This window comes from Simochromis diagramma, unplaced genomic scaffold (assembly GCF_900408965.1).
Source record: "Simochromis diagramma unplaced genomic scaffold, fSimDia1.1 OVJJ01000603.1, whole genome shotgun sequence".
Taxonomy (NCBI): Eukaryota; Metazoa; Chordata; class Actinopteri; order Cichliformes; family Cichlidae; genus Simochromis; species Simochromis diagramma.
The window spans coordinates 16364626-16386693 of NW_024387414.1; the positions used below are offsets into that span (position 1 = coordinate 16364626).

A 22068-nucleotide genomic window follows, 5' to 3' on the forward strand; every position below is an offset into this window, starting at 1 on the left:
CTTACTTGGTAAACTAATTATTAGCTGCAGCTATCTACTTTCTTTCTGTTTTTCTGGTGATGCAGTACTGACAGCAGGTCAGTAACTGAAGAAAATAATGTGGGACATGTTGTATTTCTCCCTCTTTTTTTATCTGTCATTCCATCCATCACTCTCTCTTTCTTGTCTAACATGTCACTGACTGAAGACCCCTTCTGTCCTCAGTGTGGCATCTGATCTGCATGTTAATTACATCTCTCGCCTTAATTTAATATCTGGCTTGGAAGAATGTGGAACACACACCCCAGAGGTACAGCATATGCCCTCCAGCTCTCGCTCTCTCACACACAGGCACATATGTACATATGCCTGTACATGCACAGACATATGCAAAGCCTGATGATTTTTTTTTCTCCTGCATCCTTTGTGCTTGCTGAGATCGCTGCTTTGCTAAGGTTTTGTGTGGGTGATGGAGGTAGGAGGCAAAGCCTAGTATAGTCTGGATATTAAGCTCAGTGTTAAAAAAAGGGACCCAGGCACAATGTCCACAGGGGTGGCTGAAGTCTTTTCCAACCCGTCCACTCTGACTGTGTCTCCCTATGGTGAAGTCTAAAAGAGCTGCCACTTGTCGTCAGCTTGATGGAGGTGAAGTAGGAGGTGGGGGGGAATCTGTGGCGTTTGTTGTTTGGTAGGACTGAGGGAGTTCAAAAAGGAGGTGAAGATTTTTTTTTTTTTTTAAGATGCCGAAGGGAAGGAAAGCGTGCATGCATTTGTAGTGGTAGGCAGCTCTTTGACCAGACGCCACTCTCCACCAAACATATGCATACAGGCAGGCACTTTACGATGTAGACCAGAAGTGAATTGAGAGTTCACAAGGTGTGTGACTCCATCATAGCTCTAATAATTACAGCAAATATTATTACAACCTTACCGGCATACTCACACATGTTCACACACACACACAGACATACACACACTCGATCCCTTTCTCAGCCATGCAACAAGGCTGTGTCTCTTGTGGCTGATAGATTGTAATGAATGTAACAGCAGTCAGATCCTTCAAAAGCCTCTCAAAAGCTTAAGCCCCTTTATTAAATTAAGCTAACGATGCCTAAGGCCAGGTCTGCTGCTGAGAGAGCAAGTGAGAGAGGGAGGCGGAGAGAGCAAGAGAGAGAAAGCAAAATGGGGAGCCAGAGAGAGGAGAAACAGGAGAAGTAATGCATAGGAGAGTAAAGGCTGTAGAGAAAATGAAGAAGTGGAGGAGGAGGAGGCGATGTTAGGAGCGAGTATGTGAACTGGCAAGTAGTCAAATCAATGAGGGATGGTAGGAATGGGGGATGTTTAGTATCAAAGGAGGAAGGTGCAGGAGGTTAAGAAGAAAGGCTGGTGAAAGAGGAAAGGAGGAGGAGAACAGAAATGCCCTGCAGACTCCCATAGTTACACGGCAGTACACCTACAGCTGAGAGAGATGTAGCAATTAAGAAAAGGCAAATGTGTGTTCGTTGAAAAGTATTCGTGTACACCCGACACTGTGGATGAAAACATAAACGTTTAACCACTTGGTGGAGGTTTTACATGGCGCAGGCGTTTTGAAGTTGTTTTCACACTCTTTTGGACACAAGTTAATTACACTGTGTGCTAAATACTGCAGCTTTGTATTAATATGCAGTGGGTCGGAAAGAGGCACAAAAAAAAGCTACATTTCCAACTTGTGTATATGTAAAATCACATAGTTTCCTAAACTGCGCATCAAAATGAGGCTCTGCATGCTTCTAATAGGTTGGCCTGTGACTAAAGGAATTAAGAAACGGTTTTGTTTTTGTTGTTTTTCTAATGTATTAGATTATCCTTTTGTTCTCTCACTGATTAATGCAGTCACACTGATGCTTGTTATAGAACAAAACATATTTATGAATATTTCAAATACTGTGATGCCAGAGATTATCTTCTAATAATGACTCATTCATTTTCAACAATGACTAATCACAATAAATTACTAAAGTCTAATAGCTAATATGTGATTAGTGATTGAAAAAAAGACCATAAAAAATACTAACTGACTGAACATTTTGAGTCAGCAAATAGATTTTAATGCCCAAATGTCTATTTGATGAATTAAAGAGAAAAGGAGATCCTTATAGTGTCTGTAGAACTGAGCTGAACAGACAGGAGGTACATCAAAGGCTGAAGTCTCCGTGCGGCATTGTTGTCTACCTGCTCTCTCACTCTCTCTTACAGGTCAAGTAGAGGCGAATGATACACTATCACATGGATGAAAGACGTGACATGTGGTGCACAAATGCGCTCACTCATAGAGGAGGGTTATGCTGCCTGACAGAGCACGCCATGCGTGTTGGGTAGTGCTTTTTTTCTGCTGTGCTTTACCGTTTAATAGTACGCACAAATGAGCTGTACGGAATTAAGCTTACATTTGATCCAGTGCATCCCTAAATTAGCAGTGTACACCACAAAGTACAAAAGGCCCTCAGACCTCTCCCCTCCCCAGCCATCACCTGCTTAATCCTCAGTTTCATCCTTGGCATCGCGAGAACACCCTGTCTTTACTGTTTACAAGTTTGGCTTTGATTTTACAGCCTGCGCAGTCGCTGGTATCTAATCCACAGTAAAACCATTGATAAGCCAGACGGGGGTAAAGGCTTTTTTTTTTTTTTTGCAAAGGCTTCTGTGTGCTTTTTGTGGTCGGCTGTCCCCTTGTGGACATTTGCTGGAATTACTTTCATTTTTAAATTACCTACTTTGAAGATTCAAGATTCAAAGTGTTTATTGTCATGTGTCACAAGAGAAACGGCATTTCTCTGTGCAATGAAATTCTTTCTTTGCGGTCCACCCACAGATGCCGATTAATATATACAATAGAAATGGAACATATAAATACAAATAGTACAAATAAATAAATGAAGACAGAAAATGAGACAAAATATGGAGATTTGAAACAGAGATGTGAGTACTGTACCCTGTGTTGTCACGCTGTAGTGGTAATTAGCAAAACAAAAGAGCAATGATATCTGTTTTTATTGGATTATGTGATTAAATTAAGTAATCTATTTTGTATCAGTTTATTTCGTAAGATACTATTCAAGGTACTAATACTAAGATTAGATATTAGTATACATACGCATGCGTACATACGAAACAGAAATTTAAATCACAGGATAACTTAGTGCGAATTTAATTGTAACTGATCAGGAAGTAGTCTAACCCTTTACATCCTGGTGAAGCCTTTAACGTGCATTCTTGTCCCTCTGGGATGACTATGCGAGGTCAGCCCTGTTGACTGGGGGCGTGACGGGGAGGGAGCAGGTGCTTCTACCCCCCGCCCCCCTCCGCCTTGCCAGTCTTTCTGTGTGCCTGTGGTCCGGCCCCCGCCGGGGCGGAAGCTCCACCTCTCGGCTCCCGGCAGCCGGCCGCCTCTCTCCTCCTCTCTCCGGCGCTCTGCTCTGCTGTGCTCCGTCGCTGTGGCCTCGCTAGGCGTCGGAGCTTCCTGCGTGACAACAAAAGTGCACGGTCTCTGTTCTCGACGGAGGATGGATCAACGCTTTCACCGCTAACGGAAGGAGATTTTTTTTAAACCTTTTTTAAACCAATTTATAAACACTGGAATAGCCCATACTTGTTTGCGGTGAGTGATTTTTTTTGTGAATCTGTTTTCAAACCTGGAGGTTGTTTGTGTATACGAGCGAACATACGGCGAGGGTTTGTTGAGGAAGTCGTTACTATATCGAGGAAACGGGTGCTAGTTATTTAATTTTATTTTTCGAAGGTCGGTGCCGAGCCCTTGTGTATGTATGTGTGTGTGTGTGTGTGTGTGTGTGTGTGTGTGTGTGCGCGCGCGCGCGCGTGTAGCCCTCGCTGGTGCGCGCGCGCGTGCTTTTGTGTGTGCGTGCTAATGTGTGAAAAAGAGACAAGAGAGAGTGAGTGCAACAGAAAGAGAAAGAAAATGAGTCGCTCCGGTGCGCTCACGCGGCCATCTAGCCCTTAATATCGCTCAGTATTTATATATCGTTACTCACTTGTTATTAAGGACTTTAATATAATCGTGTTTTAAAATGCAGATTACCCGAAGGTCTAAAGAAAAGCGGCCGACCCCCCCACCCCCTCAAATGAACTTCTTGTAACGTTGTTACCGGTTCACTGTTGTTATTAGCCCATTAAAGCATAGCTCGGGGTTTCTGCGTTAAGCCATTTACGCTCACTTTAGACCCTTTTGACACGGACTCTTTAGCCTGTTTAAAACTGTATTGATGGATTTACTTTGTTGTTAATCCGCAGTCTTCAGTTCGTTTGGCTCCTTCGCAGTTGTTGTCTTTTCTGTGTTGCTTCTCGGGGCATTTCCTCTAAATGTGACTGCTAACGCATCTTGACCATTTGGTGCTGTCGGGTTGGAGGATCTCTCCCTGTACGTGTTTGTACGCGTGCGCGTGGCAGGTGGACTGTCTTGAACCACATCCCACGCGCTCCTTCACTTTCTTTCTTTCTTTCTTTCTTTCTTCTGTGGGGAACACACTGAAACAGACGCACACACCGCTCGTTAGTCTCGTCACACAACCTGGGTTTAAAACACGGCCTGCAAACACAGCGGTGAAGCAACAGGCTTTACTCCACACACAGTGCGGCGGGTTGAGTTTATCTGTAGCCAGAAGGAGCCTTGTTGTGTGTTTTAGCTGCTGCTGATAAGCTTTGCCATAACTGCAAGAGCAGGGAATCTGACCTCCTGCTTTCTTTTTAACAGCTGCTGACTGGTGGTGGAGATAGGTCATTCATTGCTACATGGCTATCCCTCTGTCATGACTTTGTTCTGACATTTTTGGCATAACTCCGAGGTGTTTAATCCATTACTTATTGTAACTGACATGGGAAACAGTCCGGCTTCTCAGAATAGAGCCAGAAATGGCTTACAGTAGGGTAAAGGGCAAAAAAATACAGTGTAGGACAATTAGAAGTAAATGAGGGGGGCACATCAGTTGGCACTAGAATAGAACAGGAAATGGTGTCATCCCAGGTATTTTGGTTATCACAGACACTATATGTATAGAGTTAGTTTCACTCCTATCAAAAGAAATCATGTAAATGTATCTTACGGTTGTCATTCACTGTGTATTTAGTCAAGATATTGATCCAGATTAAGCCATATGCTAGATATGTGGTTGCAGGCCAGGTGCTTTTAGGAGTTCTCCTCAAGTGCGGTTAACGTGAGCCTACAACTGCCATCTTTTACCTCTGATGATAGCCGGTGTCACCACTTCACTAATTTGTGTTTCATACAGGAAATCCTCCGCATGAACACATGCTCAACCTGCCATTTAACCAGTCCAAATTAGACTGCTTTCACAGATTCAGCTCTCACTCCCTCTGATGTTATGCCTTTCAGCACAATATGTCTTTTAATTAACTGTTCGTAATCACCAAATGTTTATTAGATGTAAGAAATTGAGGATACAGACAGATTATTAAGTTTTAATTCAATTCAAAAACAGTAACTTTGGCTACATTTAAATTTACATTTACACTTAAATGGAATAATGTTGGAACCAGTGACACAAACTGCTACTTTCATTTCCTGATGGGTTTTATCAGACACATAAATGAAGCCAAAACCATCTAGCTAGGTCACTTTGTGCCATTTTATTTTTATTTCACGGGTACTCCTTTCCCATCGTGCCATATTTGCTTTGCGACAACTCCAGTATATGTTTTCATGCTAACATGTTCATTCGGATAGAGATTTTTTTCATTTTAAAATGAAACTCATTCATGTGGATGTAGATTGAGAGCAGAATGGATGATGTCCTGTGTTTTCTAGATCTTATAAAACCTGTCATTCAGCTGGAGAAGCAGTTTCTAATCTGGCTTTTAATTTATTTAGGGATCTCTGCTATTACAATGGGACTGCAAATTGTGTGCTCTTAAAATAAAGCCTGAAGTAGTGATGTCACAGATAGAATTGTTAGGGGTTTTATTTTCATGTCTCTTTTTCCCCACTACAGCACATTAATATATATATAAACAGAACCGTGATCGTGTCACAAGGCTGCTGGGTTAGGATCAGTCATTGCTAATAGAGAGGGCAGGGTTAGGGTTATCTAAATTTAACCAGGTTGTAATTAATAATCCAACATTATTGATAAAAACTACATAGAAGTCACTGTAATGGGTCTTCAGACATGCAGGACACAGATGCACAGTTTTGGTATTTTAGTATTCATGTATAATTTGCTGACTGCACTTCTGAAAACTGGAAAAGCATTTTCAGCTCCTTTTTGCTTAACAAACTAGATGGAGGTGGGGCGGTGCAGTTTGCATTGTTTCATACTTAAGGTGGATAAAAACCTGGCTGCTGCATGAATGTACCTGTTGTTTTTACCACAACTATGCAATTGTGATGGCTCTTTTGTTCGGTGGACTTAAGATAATAACTTTGCACCTATGAAACACTCTGCTGGTTGTGATAGTAGTTGAGTTTTCTGCATTAATAGCATTCAGTTTTTGCCTGTCTGCCTGATCTCGTCTACAGTCTTTTTTTTTTTTTTTTTGATCATCAGCCATCAAGGAGTATTAAATCACCTACTTATGTTTAACTGTAATGCAACTTCTCTATGTGATGCAATTTGTTTCCTCATCAGGAAAACCTCTACTGTGCCTGGCCTAGTTTAAGCGAACAAGCACCTGCTGATAATGATTATTTTCTGCTTGTTTTAAATGAAGCATTACCTTTCGGAGTGATTAACAGAAACCTTTCGATTGCCCAGTAATGTTTTGAGACACTAAAAAGTGTTCTTTGTTTGTCTACCACAGTTTGTGAAAATTAAGTCTTAGCAAGATATTATATATACTAAGAGGAACAAATATAGTGTTGTTGGCAGAAGTGAGTTAGCTGACTTTGGTTGGATTTATCCTCTCTTGTCACAGACTTACATGTCTCTGATGGTTCAGCACATGATAAGAGTAGCAGATTACTTATGCAAATCTTGTTCTGAGGAACAGAATTTTTTCAGTTGTAATCTGCCATTTAAAAGTTCTTGAAGCTTTATGCTGCGAGAGCACTTATACGAGGTTGGCATGTTTTCAGGTGTCGTTGTGCTGTTTGTCATGCTGTGGTAGCCTGCAGTGCTGTGAGTGTCTGGGGGCTAGACAGCAGCTGTGTTGAGCAGAGTGTTGGTGACAGTTTGTCTGTGGCAACAGCACCTGGCTCTGTTTAGAGAGTGATTAGGAGAGTCCCAAGCAGCTTCCTGTACTGTTTACACAAGGAGCCTGGAGTTAAAGGTGACCCACTTTGCATTTTCTTATCAACAGCCCACATTGATAGCTTTGAATAGCACAGACTGTAGAAAGGCCTTTGCATGGGTTTACATAGTTCTCTATTACAGAGAATGGGATGTGTTTTACTGGGTGAGGCTTGGCTTTTACTAGCATCACAACAATGTCCTTAGGTGGTATGAAATTGTGGGTGCATTTACCGCTCTCTTTGTGTGACAGGGCTGGATTCGTCTGTGGTCCGGCTCTGTGATGGAAGAGAATACAAGTGTAGGGACGTTTAGGAAATTGAGGGCTTTTTTCTGTTTTGTCTACATACCCTCTGCCATGTTTCCTTTCCTTCTCTGTCTTTCCCTCTCTGTGTTTTTGCCCTTCTGTATCCCTAGCTAGAACTCTCATGGGGCATGTCTTAGATTTTGTAGGTTTAACCTTGGTTTGATGGCTTTTCCCTTTGGGACGAATTGAGTTTGTGTGTTTGATTGTCTTTCTAAGAATCTCCTATTGAGTGTTTAAAAAAAAAACGTAGTAAATGTAAGCTGTAAATGTGATGACCAGTGAAGACAGCTGAACAAACAGGTCATAAAGTATTTATCTGAAGAGAAGACAGATGGGACGTTGGGTGAAGGACCAAGCAGACAGTTCCACAGGTAGAAAGAAGTAGTAAAGTATAGAGCCAGAGAGCCAACAGCTTCCTGTGTCTGATGTCCTCCTTTTTTTTCTCAGGCCTGCAACATTTTCCTCCTCATTTCCAGTAATAAAGCCACTTATTACTTTACGTGTGTGTGTTTGTTTACTCTGTGTATGAGAGCAAGCTAAACCTGCTCTGTAGAATGTGTAGAGATGCATTTCTTGTCACCCAGCACTGCTGTTAAACATTGCTTAATTTTATCAGTATGATATGTGTGTGTTGGTTAGTGCATGCTTTTAAAAACATTAAGGCCTTGTCATACAGCCTGGCACACTCACATGCCTTGTGACACACCACATTATTTTGAGGCTAGATGGTTAATTTTACATAAAAACAAAGGACTTCAGTAACAGTAGCATAATTCTCCAGTAATAGATCAGGAAGGCTGTACGAAGTGTCAAAGCTACCCGATATAAGTGCATTTAAATATGTAAAGTTGTTACCCTGATGGCAAGTAGACGTGAATATGAGCGTTTTAATGAGAGTCTTGGCCTCAATTTGTAGACTCAAGTCCTTGTAATGAGGGTTACTTGCATAGGATCGCTTCACATTGCTGAAAAAATATTCCAAGTAGATCTGAGATTTCAGAGGTAAAAACTAGTAGGACGTATATTGTACCTGTGTTTACATGATCAGAATAATTTGTTAAACATGGAAATTAGTGTCGGGGCATTGTTGTCTCGTATCGTACATTCATCTGTAAGAGTGGATTTTCATCACTCTCACACAAGTTAACCTTTTACCATTTTTCACCTAAAAGATCTTCACCTCAAGTTAAACTATAGTTTGCGTTTGGCCTTTTTTCAGCTTTATTTGAGAGGCACAGTGAAGAAAGGACAGGAAAGCGGGGGCAGAGATAGAAGGGGGAAGACATGCGGTAAAGGGTCAGACTAGAACCCGGGCCTGCCACTCTCAGCCGTTCGGCCTGTGGTTGTCTGCGCACGCACTGAGCTAAACCAGCACCTGAAACTATAGTTTGTGTTTAAAAGATGGCCACAATGTTACACATTGGGTTGGGAAGTCCCATTTTGAAGCCTCAACTTGAACACTTCATTTATTTATTTATTTGTTTTCAAAGCTGGGTGTAATGAGTGAGTAGATCTCAGAAAAAGAGGACACAGCATGCTCATACGATTGCCATTTATCAACCTCTGTGTAGCCATATCCTAAATCAGGAGTAGGCAACCTTTCTGATGATGATTAGTGCCATCTAAAATTTCCTCAGAAGTCAGTCTGCCATATGATTGTATTAGCAATAAATTTAATAACGCTCTATATTAACAGTTACATACTATATAGAACCACTTTATAGAATTATATTTGTTTGCAGATGTTGGCAGCGAATAGCTATCAGCTATTTTCAACAAAAAAAATAAAAAGACACTTTTTATCCATAACAAGAACTCCATAACAGCAAATGAACTGTACAACAGAAAGTGCAAATGCTATTTGTGGTCTCCTCACAACAATGATAAGAAAAATAAACTGAGCCAATATGGCATGTTTGTTAATACACTCTGATCTCTGGTCTCCCACTCAGAGACACAGGTCTCTGAGCGTCCAGCATTCAGACGGCCTGAGGGCACTCATGTGAGAGAAAGTCTGCTCACACAGATATGTAGAACCAAATACTGTCAATTAGGCCTCTGCAATGTTTTGAAGACAGTTAAACTTGTCAGGTAGTGATGTCCAGCAGGTGAAAATGCAAGCTCCATGAACACGCACAGCTATGGATTCCAGCTGCTTCGATGTTGCATTAACTGGCATTAACTCAGCCAGTTAATGCGAGACAAGTCTAGCTGCTCATTAAAACTTTCTGGTTTGAACAGAAAATAAAACATTGGTCCATACACCTGAAAGTCCCAAAAACACATTGTGAATTCTGTCTCGAATCTACGGATGTATCCGTGTATTTCTTCCTTCCCTTATAACTTCCCTTCAACTCATTCATGTCACCTAAAAGGTAAACCTGTTTCTCCATCACCTGTAAAGCTCTGATGATTCAGTAAGGACATCTCCTGGTTTCATCTTCATGTTTCCTTCTCACCTGATAACCAAACCGACATCATGACCAGCAGCTTTTACAGCTGTGGCTCCAGCAAACATCAGCTGATACTGGAAATTAATATTAAGTAAATTCTAACAACAGCTGATCAAGCTTAAACGTGCTGCTGTTGTTTAACGCGACATCCGGCGGTTTCCTCTTTCTGGTGCAAAGTGGGCGATAAACAAACAAGAGAGAAAAGCCGATCAGCTGATCATTGATCAGTTTCATGATTGAAGTAGCAACAGGAGAGGGAGGGGGAGAGAATGAGAGAAGAAGAAACAGCTGTGCAGCGTAACGACAGAATAAATCCAGCTTTGTGTCTTTTTTTTTTTCATTCTAGCTGAAGTACGGGACAAGCTGTGTTCCTTATCAGCTCAATACGAAACGTGTAATATTTTCTCTGAATGCGGGACGATTCGCCTTTTTACGGGATGGTTGGCAACTCTACTAACTGACCTTATGAATAAAATAAAGTTCACTATCAGTAAAATCATAGCTCCCACCCAGCTGTATAAACTCCATCATGCTAGCTAGTACGCAGTACGAGTTATTGTAACTGAGTGTAAAAAGTCAGCACAACAAAAATAAACTCCATCTAAACTTGGTTTATATCTGACACAGATGGACTGCAGGTCATAACTTCTTACCTGAATTTCAGTTCACCTGACACTCGGACCGGCGGCCGCCTCGGGTCTCTGCTCCTCCTGCCTCACCTTTCCCTCATCCACCTGCTGGCCTCCACCACTTGCTAATGTCACTGAATCTGTGGAAGCTTCGCCATAGCCACCACCAAACAACTGAGTTATTTTTTACACACCGGCCAGCATCTGGCCAATCCACCACATTTCATTATTTATACCGTTACAAAAAAAAAAAAAAAAAATCATCGGCCCATAAAAACAGATAATCACCATCGGCCCACTGAGCAAATGCCCGGTATGCCCGATAGCCAGTCCAGCTATGGTCGTGCCATCAGTTAACCCTTCGCGTGCCACGGCTGGCACGCGTGCCCAGGGTTGCCGACCCCTGTCCTAAATCGTATCCTTCTCTGCCTTCTATATTTTTCTGTATGGGACCATAACTCACACAGTGAACATTGTGCTGTTTTAATTAAGATTTGGAAGTAGAAATTGGAACTATAAACTCATTAGGAAAGTCTTTAACTAGGTCATAAATCAATCTAGAAGTATGGACTTTCTATACAGTCTGTATTGTCTGTTTGCAACCAAAGGAGTATTTCTTGTGCTGGGCATTGGATGAATGCAAGTTTAAAGCATTTCTCCAGTGGCTTCACTTTATTGACTTAATCTTTTATACATATTATCTGACCATACCATATTTTACTTCTCGTAACTGGAAACACTTTTATTCACTTTGGCTTGATTGGAGCTTAAATTGTTGTTTTCCCCAGTTTAGTGTCACATTTTTCAGGGTTTCTTTTTCGAACATGAGGACTGTGCGGGCAGTCTTTATAGATGCAAGGTGAGTCACACTGCTCTCCATTGTGGTCGAGTCCCATGCTTCGAGAGCCATTCCCTGAACTGCATTGGAGACATACTGCTTTGGTAGCCATCGTGATTTCATTTAGACAACAGGGCGCAGTGTTCATCTGTGGAGTAATTTCCAGCCACTTTGTCACAGTCTCAACTTTGTATTCTGAAGCTTCAGTTTGGATTTGATTGCCTGAGGCGTACGATTAAAAAAACCCATTTTCATTCACACAAGCCACTCTTGCTACATTGAGCAGACCAAACCACCTCTTTAGATTATATGCATATGTTTGTGTAGCTCGTGTTTGCTGCTGTCGTTGTCATACCCCAGAGCCTGATAAGCACGGGCCAAATAAACACAACACAGGCAACATGAGAGCAGTAGATAAGCGAATCATACACACACTCAATACTGACCATACTTGACTATTGCCCTCACCAAGTAGAGCCTCTTTCATTAACTTTTTTTTTTTTTGTGTGTGTACCTCAGCACAATTCACATAGCGTGTCTGTCCGTCTTGTGCTTTCTCCAGTCACACTAAAAACAGCTTTGTGCTAAGGGCTACTCTTCAACAAAGCCCTTTTCTTCTGCTATCACATCATCATCTCTTCTTGCCTCTATCTGTGTCTGCTTCCACCTCTCTTCAACATGACTCTTTGCCTCTCTTGTTTCCTCCATTTCTGTCTTTTCCTCTGTTTCTGCGATATCTGCCATATCAGCTGACTGTCATATTGTATGTGTCTGTTTGTTAGCATGCCTCATTGTGTATGAGTACAAGGTCAGATATGTGCCTGAAGAAGTGAAGCAATTTTGCGGCCAAGTGTTTTAATAAGCTCATGGACAGAGCTGCATGCCTGTGTTGGTGGAGGCCACAGTTGCCGTGTTAAACGTGCTCTCACAGAGAATCTAGTTGCCAGCTAGACTTGTTTTAGCTGGCTGATATTTGCATAACTAAAAGCGTATGCATTTTGGGAACTGTTCTTTCTGTATTTTTGTTTATATCTCAGTTTCACATCTTCCATACGCGTTGTCTCTTATCTCAGTATCACATCAACCTTGTGCGTTTCTCGTTGCATTGCAACCGATTGACATAATTTCTAATAATTTAGTGAGCGGATAACATAAACACACAGGGGGGGTACATCGCTGCATGGTTTTCCCAGTCTATTCAATCTCATGGATGTATGCATTATGGCAATCAACTGTTTTGTCGTTCTTTTAGGATGGCAAGTGAATCTCTTAAATGTTGAGTAAGCCATTGAGAAAGATCATGCCGATGTACTCAACACCTGCACAAGCACGCTGCACACTTCATTGCCTCTTAATACATTCTGCACCACAAAATCTGTGGATCGTTGCAAGCCAATCCAGTTTTTTGTTACATTTGCACAGTACCATGGCAAGTACAGGCACCTGTGTTGTATGTGCACACAGAACACAAACGGATGTTTACATTTAACAGAAAGTTTAATATACTTGAATGGTTTAATTCTATGACTAATAATGATTTCTTCTCATGCACACTATAAAAAAAATCATAAAAAATGTAAACAATAAAATATAATGTAATTTATAAAGATTTATAAAGGCCAAAGGTAAAAGTTTGATCATTTAAAAAAAAAAATAAAGAAAAAAGATAAGAAAGGATAAAGAAACTAATTTGAGAAACTGGAACCTGACAAAGTGTTGCATGACTAAATTGAGTGATCAGTTGTCAAAATACCTGTCGTCAGCTGTTTTCCTTTTGGTTGAATAACCAAGTAACAACTGACTAAATGTTTGTAAGGTTGTGTAACTGTTCTAGCTTTAATCTTACAGATCCTTAGATTTCCCCTGTGCTAACTAGATAAGTCATGAACATTTGCACTTTTGAACCACTTCTTATTCTTTTTGCATTCTGTGTGGATCTAATCTTAAATCACACAGTTCGCTGGTCCAGCTAATAAACAAGCAATGCTCAAATTCATTGTAATATTACTGAGAAATTTTTATTTGAAGTTTTAAGCACTGCAAGAACCATTGTGATTAATCTGGACTGACCCTCGAATGTTGTGAAATATTAAAATCACTTTTTAAATGAATGACTGTTCTGCAAATGGTGTACTTGTCAAGTGCTTGAGAGTATCAAGGACACCACAAGTCTCAGCTCTGTGGCAAAGCCTTGTTTTTGTGGCTACTCACAAAGATTTGGCCATGGTGACAGTGGTTTGCCTTCTTCGTGCTCGCCTAGAGAAGAGAGGTTCACTCGTCAAACCGTGCAGCATCCACACATTTGGACACGCACACGCATGCACGACCGGGAACACACACCAATTATACCAATTACAAGATTACAACAGGCCAACTCTCAGCAACAGCTATGGAAAGTCAAGTGGGTGCTGTGTGCATGTCTGTCTCTGTGTGTGTCTTCTTGTGTGTGTGCGGCGGTGCCGCTTGGGAGTCAGGGCCCATGCAGAGCACTTGCAGTGCTAATTAGGCAACCACAACCCAGAAGAGTACATCACAGAGAGAATAGAAAAGGGAGAGCGGATGAAGTGAGGAGTGTATGTAGGGAATCCAGCAAAAAAAAAAAAAAAAAAACTGTGCTCATCTCCTGAGGAGGCTTGTGGAGGGAGATAAAGAGAGGAGGAGGGAGCAAGCTGAATGATGATAACAACCAAAATATGTTACATGCAATGATGTCCCCAAGCACTGAGAGTATCACAGTTCAGAACAATACAATTTATTCAGGTTTGTGGGATATATAGGTTGTCTGCTTATTTGTCAGCATTGTGTGTGTCATCTGTGCCTGTGTACGTATCAGTTTATGTGGCTAAAAGTACGCTAAAGAAACACAGGTGCAGAAAAGACGATAAGCTCCATGGTAGATTTTTGTCTTTTGGTTTTTGAGTTCATGTGTGGGAGATCTGTAACGTTTGTAATGTCGCCCTCCCTTTTTCGGAGCCAATCTGTCACCCTTTTTTATTCTCTGTAACAGGTGAGGTTGATTAAAAGAGGGAGTTGGCAGGACATGGTAATATCTGAGCTAACAGCCTCCATGCTTTCTGACGAACAGCTGGGCTGGGGCTGAAGCAGGCCCTCTCATCAGGGGAGCAGCAAGGCTGTGTCCCCCTCAGCAAGAGGCTGCAGAGGGCACAGCCATACAGACAGCAGCTTGACTCCTGGGGCATCGACCACAAAGAGCCAGAAACACAGACAGGAGGCTCTTGTGCGTGTTTGTGTGGCTGAATGTGTATCTCTGCATGTGTGTGTTCACACTCTCTAAGCAGCATTGTGAAGCGTAACCAGACTGTTCTGTCATACGCCCACGCTGGTGTCTCCGAGAACACAACTACACACTCCCAAGATGACATGCGCTCACGCGCGCACACACCACCACAACCCCAGCCACCCCTACCACAGCCGCTATGTAATTAACAGACAGAGGAAATGGCACTGTTGGGGTGGGTAAGTCGGATGCAGGGAGGAGGAGAGGAGAGAAAATCATCTCAGCTCGTGCCTGCCCCGAGGACACACTGTTTCTCTGTGGCTGTGTGTGCGTTGGAGAATTGAAGAGAAGAAGGTGAAGAGAGGGAGAGAGATGCCGGCTGGTCTTTTGAAATCTCTGTGTTTTTGTTGCTGGCTGCTGGAAGGCAGGTTGGGGGTGGGGTGAAAACAGTGAGTGTACGAGAGGAAGAGAAGTAGGAGGTGAGGGATGAATAATAAGGTGTTCACACACATGCACGTTCACGTACACAGCCGTATCATTTAAAGCCTCACAACGTAGAAGACAGAAAGACTGCTCTCTTTGCTTGTTGCACAGTGGTGTCTGCGTGCTTGTGTTTTTAGGTGTGTGTGTGTGTAGGACAATGTGAGCAAGCCAGGTCAGAGAGAGATGTACTCTGTTCTCTGCTGTAGCTCCATAATGGAGGCCTGCTGTATAATGACAGCTCAGACACAGGCAATGCTGTCTCCCTCTCTTTCGGCTTCTTGACTGATCTCTCGCTCAGCCCCCCACCCTCACCCCACCCCCCTCCTCCTACACCACCACTGTGATTTTTTCTTCCTCTGTCTTGGTCTTCCTTTTCTTCTTCCATCTTTCTCCAGTGGAACTGTCGCCTTTGATTCAGCTTCTCTGCAGCCACAGTGCTTCTGTTTCAGGATTTCTCTGATATTAGGTTTTTGTCTTTGGTATGGAGTGAAAGAGATGGCACTCGTAGGTGTGTGTGTGTGTGTGTGTGTGTGTGTGTGTGTGTGTGTGTCTTTGGAAACACACGTACACGTCCGCTGTATTGTGCCTGAGGGTAGACTATGACATCTCATCTAAGAAGTCAAACAAACTTGGAACTACCAGAGCAGGTTTATCCTGCTGTGCTCCTGGATAGTCTGCGTATGTGTGAATGTGTGTTCACGAGTGAGAATGAAACATACATCTGTTTGCACTGTTAATATCCAGACTCATATCTGTGAGCATTTACAACCACCTTTGATATTATGTCCTTGGTCAAGTGGTTTTTCTTTGTTTTGGAATAGCTGCCTGTGCACCTTAAAGATCATCTTTTTTTTGGTCAACCTTAGCTGTTTATGGATACTTGAGTACCATTTATAAACAGTATATCACTCAAAGTTTAGATTTAGTTAGCCGCAGAGTTATGTTTCCTGTTGCTATGCAGTCTTTTTTGGCCGGCTTTAGGCACATGATAACTTTGCAGTGGTAGCAGATATTATGCTCATATTACATCCTGTTTAGCTAGGTTGGTTTAACCTTAATTGCAGCTTACTTAACTGCTGTTTTGTGAACCCTCGTTTGTCTCCGTTGTCTCTTTAATCTGAAGTTTCTTTCATGTTAAACTTCTTACATAGCTTCCTGTCATCTATTTCATCCTCCTGTCAGCACATCTTGTGCTACCTTGAGCTTCTGTCAACCAGTCACGATGACATGTACTCATCAAATTGACTCTAAATCCTTCCTCTGTCAGTGTCTGAGCTGCTAAGGCTAAAGGTTTGGTCACATGTGCACTGCAGCCCTGAACCTTTGTGGTAATAACCCAGAAGAGTTACATATGTTACACCATTTTCCAAATAATTTGGGTCAAGTTTTAAAATGGACTTAATTCTTCCAGCTTCCTAGTACAGAATCAGTCGGATGTCTGAATAAGTAACTGTTTGGAGAACTCGCAGTGAGTGAGTGGGCACGCTGTGTCCTGTCTCCTTGTCTCTACCCAGGCGCCACCTCTTATCTAAACCTATATATTTCCACTAGTGATGCAGACTATTTCCTGTTGTCTGTTTGTGAAAGAGGCCATCTTTGGACAAAGTCGAAACTTGATTTTCTCGACTTTGTCTGAAGTTTAGGTGTGACAGTCTAGCTGATATATGCTTTCCCTCTGGGAGTTGCCATCAGTTTTTAGCTCTGCTGAGCAACTCTGATTAGAGCCCATAATGTAAGAAAAAAATAATTTTCCTCTTACTTTTGGGCGAGACGCTTAGCTGATGACATGCTTGAGGCACGTCTGCAAAAACTGAACTAAACGCACGTCACTTGGAGTTCAGGCATTCCATTAACATCTTGTTCACTGTTCCTTATTCAAATATTTAATACTGGCCTGTTGATAAAAAAACAAATATCAAATGTCCTTTGCTAATCAGGGAACAAACTGTGCTAGAATTCATTTAGCCTTGAAGTAGTGGGAGTAAATGTTTGTGTTGTATTGACAAATATAGCTCTGATACTACATCGTAGTACATCAAAGAACAGATTATGAGAAACCAGCGTTCATGCTGTAGACGAAAATAAGAACTGGAATGTTGAAGTGGAACACAACAGCAGACCACACAGCTATATTACATTAGAGCTACAGAAGTATTCAAAGCTGAGCACAGCAAGGCTTTTAGAAACTGTGCTTCAGTCGCCTGCCCGGCCACATGCATTGAGCCAACTGGTTTATTGTAATGACATTTTTATTGCTCATTTTAAGCGAGACACTGACCGGTTTGGCTCTGTTCCTAAACAGAGCCACAATATTGTGGCACGACTGAAGTGTGCTTTACCATGCCTCTAGAAAAGAGGCATCTGCTGCCTGAGTGAAGTAAAGCGTGGAAACGCACTAGTTGTCATGTGTCAGTTGGCAGTACAGTTTCAGTCCGTGCTGTATTGGACTTGGCCAAGACAGGTTGGTGACTGGATCAAATAGATGGGCCAGCAGCACGGCACTGCTAGTTTTAACAAGCTGATAGGCAAATCCCTTCCTGGTTAAAGATTAACCACTCGCTAGAGCTGCCACTGCATTATCTCTCCACTGGCCAGGGCATACAGTAGCCAAGAGGATTTACGTTCTCTGTGTGTGTGCGCGTGTGTGCGAGCGTGCGCATGAAAGCCTAATCTGCATTCCAACCAGCAAAAGGGTGGAACTGTGTGTGTCAGTGTGTTTGTTTGACTATGGGAGTTAGTGATCTGCTTCTCTCCCAGCTGGGTGTTAAAACAGTGCGTTTACTGTATGCCATTTAGCAGTCAATCTGTTCTGTGTGTGCGTTTGTGGGTGCGTGGAATCATGTTTGTATGTAGCCTGTTGTAGTCTACATTCTTTTTCAGGGCTTTGTATTTGTTTTCCCTTAGGGCGTAACAGAAAGGGTTAATTGCATCAGCAAGCTTGGTGTGTAATAGACTCCTTTAACCCTTGGGTTGTCAGGAAAAATGCTCAGCGTTTGCTCCAGTGTCAATAGATCTAATTTATTCATATCTCTGTAAATGTTGCGTTAACATCCTTAACCTTGGTTTGTCCTTCTCTTAATCCACAACGATATCATTAAAATGTATCCGTTTTCTTTTGTGTATTACTGGATTAAAGGACTGTGACATGCTGTTTTACTGACAGAGGATTCCCCTGATTGACTGTTAGACGATGCCATCTGCTGGTTGTTTGAAGAATGAAAGGCCTGACACTGCACACCCTGAGCAAGTGTGTTGTAACTGAGTGATGTTAAGAAATGACAGCAGGCCCACTTATCTGGAAATTCAAGAGACATTACTCATGCTTTCCTTAGATCATAGTCTTCATCTTCACTTAGTCTGAAAATAGAGCCTACACGGCTTGTGCATGGCTTGTGTTTTCCCAGTTTAGAAAGAAATATAATCACACTGTCACTGATGACATGATTTGTAATCATTAGTACGTTAAAGTAATAGGTGTTTATCTGTTTTGTTGTTGGAAGCTAACTGGGAAAATGCCACTGTTTGTTTTCCATTTCTGGGTATTTACTTTACTGGATGAGAGATGGTGGTGACAGGAAATGAGGGCAGACTGATAGGGGGATAGATTGTGTGTGTGTGTATGCAACAAAGCAAGACTTAAACCATGAGAAAAGGATTCCTTATGAGTTATGCTACTCATGACTGCTGGTAGATTACTCAGAACATAGAAGCATAAGCACACACACACACACACACCACCAATCTTTGATAGGATGTGTTGTTCAGAACCAGCTGGTTGATCTTCGTGGTTTTAGACAAAAATGGAAGAGAAGGCCGGAAACAGCGATGACTGTGGTGGTCCTGTGTTCACAAGGGACAAACTTCTCTGGAGGAACAGAGAGGATTTCTGGGAGGTGGCATTTGGCGAAGTGCTGGCCACTATGTTGTTTTAACCCAAAAATTGTATCTCTCGCTCACTTGCTCCTTTGCTGTTCTGAGAAAAGTAGCGAGTGGCGGAAGGAGGAAATGACTAAAACAAGTCATTCACACCCCTGCTATGACAGCAGGACAGAGAGGGGAAGTCAAACCCACACTTTTACCCTTTTCCTGAGTCCTCCACCCCAACCACTATTACACATTAGGCTCCCCCACCCTGATAACAGCTCTTTTTAATTGTGGCATACTGTGTGTTTACTCAAAGGAACCCCTGTGTGTGTGTGTGTGTGTGTGTGTGTGTGTGTGTGTGTGTGTGTGTGTGTGTGTGTGTGTGTGTGTGTGTGTGTGTGGTAAAGGTTAAATTGCGCATACATTTTTTTTTTGGTATGACATCCTCATTTGTGTGAAATGTTACAGATTCGTGTAAAAAGGAGAAGAATGATTTTCTTTTTGTATTTGCTTTGAAATAGCCTTAATTTCACTTTAATTTGAGAATTTTCAGTTGTGGAAATGTGTGAATAAAGCAAATTGAACTGAGTTGAATTGAGGCTAATAATTTACAAAAGAGTTTCTGTGTTGTGCTGTAGGGCTTGACACAGGCCAGGGCATGTTCTTTCTTTCTTTCTCCTAACTTCTTTGTATTTGTCTTAAGAAAAAAAAAAAAAAAAAAGGGAGCCTCGCATATTTCACCTACCTGCTCCCCCTCCATTCATGCATATGCACACACGACCCCACACGCACACGCTTCATGACGCTTGCCAGCAATGGGGTCAGATGTGATGACCGGCTGAGCACCCTTCCCTGTTTCTCCTCCTCCTCCGTCTCCTCCTTCCCTCCCCTCCCCCTCCTCCAATTCGCCTTTGCAGGGCATGCATGCCTGTGTCTGTTATCTACAAATGGCTGAGGAATTATAGGTTGAGAAGGGTGGAGGAGGAGGAGTGAGGGAGACTGTGGGGAGGGGGTGGGGGTGAGGTCATGTGACATCGCAGCAGCTGCTAGCCTAAGAATTTCTGTTTTCTCAGTTAGAGAGAGAGAACGAGCGAGAGCACGGAGGGGAGAGAGAGGCGGCGTGCGTAGTGTGTTGCTTTGTTAGATAAGCTCTACATGGTCTTTGTGAGACAGGAAGGCAGCCGGGCAGGCAGGGAGCGAGTGGACGGGCAGGACGAGAGAGATAGGCGAGGAGTGAGTGAGAGAGAAGGGAGCAGTAAGATGGTGTGTGTCCTGGCGCTCGTTACCGGTGCGCACTGGGCTGGGCTCAATGAGAAGATGCAGGCATGGGAGATGCAGGCGGCTCCACTCCTTTGTGCAGTAAGAAGCTTCGATCACACTTTTTATCTGTGAGGGGGGTTCTTGAACCGCTGCGAGAACTCCGGATGTGCGCCTCTGCGTGTATTTGTCAGGCTGCGTGCTTGTTCGTCTCTTCTTTCACTGCTACTCACATTTGTTTCTGTTTGTGCTGTGGTTTGTATGTGTGGTTGATACAGTCCAACCATAAGCTGCTGTCTCTGTAGTTACTCATTTAGAAAAAGTTCCTTGAATATGTCCTCCTGACTTTGTCGGACTTTCCCTAAATAAGGAGGGAAGAGTAGCACGCTATTGTCTTAAGTCACGTTACTGGAATGGAGTTGAACTTGGTGTGTGCTTTTGCTTGTTTGCCGGTCTGTCACCAGGCTCTGTGTGTGTTACTTTAGTGATTCCATTATTAATTGTTTGCTGGGTTCATTGAAAGTGCACTGGGTAACTGGGAGGTTACAGGCAGGACAACTTGAGAGGTGTTGGGAATGCTATTCACTCTCTCATGCCTGACTTGCCACTGTGTGTGTATCCACTTGAAAACACACACACACACACACGGTGCTCTGCTTCTGCTCTCTTCTCAGAAGGGAAAATGATCTTTTTATAGCCCTCTCAGGCTACATCCACAATAATACATTTTCACTTAAAGCAGTGTTTTTAAAATGAAAACAATCTCCGTTGTGCACACTTTCAGAAATGGTCTTCAGCTTTGCTAACCTAACCGCAAATCACATTGACCATTCACTGGACAGGCGTGTGTGATGCAAACATGAAACGCATAAAAGTCACTGAAAATAACAAAAAAGTATAAGAGCGTAAATTGCAAAGCAAATCTGGCAACATTTTAGAGTGACAGGAGTACCCACACGAGTAAAATATAATCCTAAAATGAATGGGTGCTGTAAAATCTTAGCTGAATTTTTGTGACTGATAAGATCGGTAAACAAACGTGGGCATTTGCACCATTGTTTACAAATTTTTCTGTTTCTGCCCAACCAAATCCTGGAGTTTTTATACTAAACGCAGGACTGTTCCAAGAACGTTTTTTGTTTTCAGAGGCCAAAATTACCCGAGTAGTGGGGATGCTAGGCTTAAATATAGAAAAAGTACCCTTAAAAGTGAAAATGTACCTTTGTGGCTCTGCTAGGCTTCTGCGGAAAACTGAGATCTGAACTTGCTTGCCAAACTGCTACTTTTTAGTAAGCAGATCTTAGTCATCATGTTCATTGAAAGTTCATTTTAAATGTTGTTTTTCAGGGAGAATTCAGAACAACTGTGTGTATGTTATTGTTTGTGTAACAGAAGATATTCGAGTCTGAAGCTAAACTGTCCTCCGAGCCTTCCTTTGTGTGTCCGTGCGTGCGTGTATGTGTGTTTTGCTTGAGCACGTAGGGGTATCAGACACCGCTCTGGCATTTAGGGATTCCACTGACCGTGGGGCTGTCAACATGGTGTCACTTTTCAACACACACATACACAGGAAGGAAGGAAAGGACAGACCCTCTCAACCCTCCTCACCCTTTCTAACCCCTTCAGCCATCAGAGCTTCTTCTAGCCCAGACTGCCATCAATTTCACTTTTATATTAAGTCTGTTTCTCTTTGCGACGCAGCATTTTCTTTTATTGGTAGTGTTTTGTTGTTTTGTTTTGTTTTTTTCAATTAAGCTCAGCGTCAGTGTGAGAAACATT

General features: G+C 42.4%; 1 protein-coding gene across 5 annotated transcripts in view; it reads left to right on the plus strand.

Annotated features, from left to right (window-relative positions):
- gse1 (Gse1 coiled-coil protein) overlaps positions 1-22068 on the plus strand; it is a 165584-nt gene that overhangs the window by 119349 nt on the left and 24167 nt on the right. The window contains exon 1 of one of the 5 annotated variants that reach the window (XM_040011520.1): positions 3397-3619. The exons of 3 other annotated variants lie outside the window; for them this stretch is intronic. Coding sequence is in view for 1 of the 2 variants with exons in the window: in XM_040011518.1 (XP_039867452.1) it covers positions 20358-20391 (34 nt within the window). In the remaining variant the exon portion in view is untranslated. Of the gene's footprint in view, positions 1-3396; positions 3620-10915; positions 20392-22068 lie in introns of those variants that run through there. One more of the 5 variants, XM_040011518.1, reaches the window with a different exon arrangement.